The following is a 4,879-nucleotide window of genomic DNA, read 5'->3' as shown; positions in this document are numbered from 1 at the left end:
TCATTATACATTTTATGTAGTGTTCTCACTACATGAATAAATGGAGCTTGTACGAAATGTACGTATTGCTATAACCTATTGAATTTTTGTTGCTTTTCTTCAAATATATATGCATATATATTTGAAGAAAAGCAACAAAAATTCAATAGGTTATAGCAGTACGTACATTTCGTACAAGCTCCATTTATTCATGTAGTGAGAACACTACATAAAATGTATAATGAAAATGTACTCCTCACCTTGCATATATCTTCAAAATGACTTTCTAAAATGAAATTCCATTATGCAGCTGAGGAGTACATTTTCATTGTACATTTTATGTAGTGTTCTCAGTTCATGAATAAATGGAGATTGTACGAAATGTGCGTACTGCTATAACCTATTGAATTTTTGTTGCTTTTTTTCAAATTTTATTCACCAAATCTCTTGATTTTGTTCTTGGTTTTTACCCTACCAAATTCTGGTGCCTCAAACATTTTAAGTACCACATTTAATCTTTTGATTAAATCTATATCATTATATACATATATATGTATATATCCATCCATCCACCCACCTATCCATCCGTCTATCCATCCACCCGCCTGTCTGTCTACCTACCTATCCATCCATCCATCCATCCATCCGTCTGTCTGTCTGTCTTGCTATAGACATATGGTGTAAAATACACCCAAATCAGCTCACAGTGCCACCTATCCAGACTGTGAGATGCAAGCATTTCGGAGTAGTTATCTCCTCTTCAGTCATAGAAACCGGGCAGTAGTACTGCGAGCTGATAAGAGAGACATACTCTTTTATGTTTTTTATAGCGAGAAGTTTTCTTCATAACAAAACATGGTGAATGGCTTGTTTACAAGTCAAATGTGCTCTTAGCATATTTGAAATGGTGTTAACATTGAATAAAGATTAAAGTTATAGTTGAGTAAAAGTTAGTTGAGACAGAAGATTGGAAGCCATCTGAATATTGGAAAAAAAGTTACTTCTATCATGATGATTCACACTGAGTTTCAAAACTTTGACATCATGACTGCTGCTCAATGCTCTGTGAATACTGTAAAGGCTCTAAGATGTGACATGGAAATCATGAAAACCAAATTCCTTCAGAATGTGATTGTCTACAACATCATCAGCTCCAGTTTCTAGCTTCCTAATTCCCTCAATTGTAATCCCATGGATTACCATGTGTGGGTTGTAATTGAGAAAGACACCAACTATCAGCAATAACAAGGAGGTGTTTGAAGATCTTTCCAGGGATACAGCGAGGAATGCATACAACAGGTTCCAAAGCCATCTTAAGGTTGTGGTGGAACAACAGTCAGGATTGAAATACTTTACGTTCATATGCCTGTTAGGTGAAGCTTTAAACTGGCACTATGTTAATTATGACAACAAGGGTTCTCTTTGATCTGATCAAGAGAACAGCCTGCTCATGAAATTAATGTGCAAGTGGCTGAGCACTCCACAGACATGTATACCTTTAATGTAGTTCTCGGGGAGATTCAGCGTGACACAGGGTGTGACAAGGCTGGCCCTTTGAAATACAGATGAAACATGAAATGAAGTGTCTTGGCTCAAGGACATAATGTGCCACTAGGAATCGAACTTAAGACCTTCGATTGAGAGCCAAATACTTTAACCACTAAGCCATGCACCTTCACAGGTGAAGCTTTACCTAAGGCTAAATAACAATGAAAATCTTAGCGGCAGTAATGTTAATGACAATGAAAATAACAACTAGTGTAATAAAAGCAACAATATTCTTCAAAACAATAGTATAGCTGAAACGCACTTGGAGAGCAAATCACTGTTATAACTTCTTTTTCGTGTGGTCCAAGATGGTGCCCAATACATCCTTCTTTTGTTAACTCCAGCCATTCACCTTCTTTATTTACAAACTTGAGAACATCTTTATTGTTGTTTGTTTCTAGAATACTCAGGTCAAGATCATATCGCAGGTTGTGGTTGGTTTTATTTTCAACAACAATCTCTTGAGACTAAAAAGCAAGAAGTAAAAACAATGAAATAATAATGGGGAGTGTGTGTGTGTGTGTGGGGGGGAGAAGGATTGTCGTTTTTTTTTTCATTTCAGAATGAAGCATTACAATTACAGACAACAAAAAGATGAGGTTCAAATCTTTGTTTTAGTAGCCATTATAGTGTAGTGCTGACCTTGGCTGGCCTCAACATGAACAAACCTTTAGCATGGAAGAATCTAATTAAATTAACTAAGAAAGAAATCAATATTTCTATGGAAGAAAGTGGTGAGGTGGCAGAATTGTTAGCATGCCAGGCAAAATGCTTAGCAGTATTTTGTCTGACTTTATGTTCTGTGTTCAAATTCCACTGAGGTTGACTTTGCCTTTCATCCTTTTGGGGGGCGAGAAAGTAAGTACCAGTTGAGCACTGAGGTCAACGTAATTGACATACATGTATGTATGTTGTTGTTGGAATTCCATCGCTTACGACATCAAGGGTTCCAGTTCATCCAATCAACGGAACAGCCTGCTCGTGAAATTAACGTGCAAGTGACTGAGCACTCCACAGACACGTGTACCGTTAACATAGTTCTCGGGGAGATTCAGCGTGACACAGTGTGACAAGGCTGACCCTTTGAATTACAGGCACAACAGAAACAGGAAGTAAGAGTGAGAGAAAGTTGTGGTGAAAGAGTATAGCAGGATTCGCCACCATCCCCTGCCGGAGCCTCGTGGAGCTTTAGGTGTTTTTGTTCAATAAACACTAACAACGCCCGGTCTGGGAATCGAAATCGCGATCCTATGACCGCGAGTCTGCTGCCCTAAGCACTGGGTCATTGCACCTCCACATGTATGTATGTACGTATGTATGTACATATGTATGTATACACACACAAACACACATATGAATGCAAATATATATATATATATATATACATATATATATATATATATATATATATATATATACATATACATATATATATATATATAGGTGCAGCCATAACTGTATGGTTAAGAAGTTGCTTCTCCAGCGATGTAATTTTGGGTTCAGTCCCACTGCTTGGCTACTTGGACATGTGTCTTCTACTATAGACCCCAGGGTGGCTAAAGTCTTATGTGTGGAATCAAAATATTTCATTGTACACCTTCTGTACACTTCACTAGTGGGTATCAAATATGCCTTCTCCTTGACTTAAGACTGAGTTCGGTTCCAACTGACAGGTCATAAGTCGATCTGGTCATATGTCGGATTTATATTTTTCAACACTATCTTCATTCAAACACAACTGATGCTTGAAAGTGATTGAGTGAGACACAGTGACAGGCACTGGATGCCTGGGTCTGAGGGTGTCCTGAATTGCCAGATGCTGCCATAGTTATCATATGTGCAACTGCCCAATGTCTGAAAATCGATTTATTTATTTATTTATTTATTGAAGTTGTAAGTGTGGATGGTCTTAAGTCAAGGAGAAGGTGCAGTTGAAAAGAATAAAAGTCTCTTTTATCTTTTATCTTTTATCTTTTATTCTTTTACTTGTGTCAGTCATTAGACTGTGGCTATGCTGGGGCATTGCCTTGAACAATTTTTAGTCGAATGAATCAACCCTAGTACTTTCTTCTTTTTAAAACCTGGTACTTATTCTATTGATTGCTCTGCCAAACCAATAAATTATGGGGATGTAAGCTTACCAGTACTGGTTATCAAGTGGTGGTAGGGGACAAACACAGACACAATGATACACACACACACACACACACACACACACACACACACACACACAAGACACACAGACGCATAAGATTCACAGACACAAAGACCCACACATACATATATATACACGATGAGCTTCTTCCAGCATCTGTCTACCAAATCCACTCATAATGCTTTGGTCAGCCCTAGGCTATAATAGAATACACTTGCCCAAGGTGCCATGTGGTTGAGAAGCAAGCCTCTTACCATACAGGAGTGCCTGCGCTTATACAGACCCCTCTCCATAAAAAAACAAAGCCAAAATGAAAACACAATTATAATAAAAAGACCTACCTTTTTCTGCTCTGTCATGAGATGCACTTTATGGTAAGTGAAGACAAAGCTGAATTGAATTCTGTATGATGACAGTTCAAAAACAGGCCTCAGCCCACTGGCAATTACTCTCCGTCTTGGTGTGACAATCTGAGCAAAGGTGTTACGAGCATTGAGATGTCGTTTGGAAGCAGTTGATGTTTCACTGGAATCATGTGGTGAGGAGTGAGGAGGTGGTGCTGGTGCTGCTGTATGGTTGATGAACACTGGCATGAGGAAGTTGTAAGCAGCTACCTGAAACATATAAATCATAAGAGACAAACTAGATGAGAAAATACAGAATATTCTTTAGCTGACCCTGTGCCATCATAAATGATGGTTAATTGTAGTATTTTATATATAAATAATGTGCAAAATAAGGTACATGATAATCACAGATACAAACATTCACATACTTCAAACAGAGTTGAAATGCTGTTTGATTTTTCTTTTCAACATTGAATGTTCACCATTCCAACATAAGGAATCTTGTCCAATGTTCTCATAACTCTGCTAGTCCACTGCCCATCATCATCATCATCAACATTTAACATCTGTTTCCCATGCTGGAATGGGTTGAATGGCTTGAAAGGAACTGGCAAGGCCAGGGGCCACACCAGGTTTCATAGACTGTTTTGACTTGGTTTCTATGGCTGAATGCCTTTCCTGCTGCCAACCACTTTACAGAATGTACTGGATGCATATTTCACAGTACCATCACCCATTATTTTTATGTGACACCAGCACTAGTGCTTTTTATGAGGAACCAGCATCCACACCAATGCTTTTTTATATGGCACCTTGGTTTTAGGATCTCAATTCTGTTGTGGTGGGTGGG

The 4,879-nt window shown here is 38.3% G+C and overlaps 1 protein-coding gene across 1 annotated transcript in view; it reads right to left on the bottom strand.

Moving 5' to 3' along the window:
* LOC106870898 (cilia and flagella-associated protein 47) overlaps positions 1 to 4,879 on the bottom strand; it is a 195,878-nt gene that overhangs the window by 117,685 nt on the left and 73,314 nt on the right. The window contains exons 25-26 of the mRNA XM_014917133.2: positions 4,024 to 4,296; positions 1,790 to 1,994 (exon numbers count right to left, since the gene is read on the bottom strand). Of these exons, the coding sequence (XP_014772619.1) occupies positions 1,790 to 1,994; positions 4,024 to 4,296 (478 nt within the window). The remainder of the gene's footprint in view (positions 1 to 1,789; positions 1,995 to 4,023; positions 4,297 to 4,879) is intronic.

The sequence above is a fragment of the Octopus bimaculoides genome, chromosome 4 (genome assembly GCF_001194135.2).
Source record: "Octopus bimaculoides isolate UCB-OBI-ISO-001 chromosome 4, ASM119413v2, whole genome shotgun sequence".
Lineage (NCBI taxonomy): Eukaryota > Metazoa > Mollusca > Cephalopoda > Octopoda > Octopodidae > Octopus > Octopus bimaculoides.
This window is presented reverse-complemented; position numbering and strand designations above follow the sequence as displayed.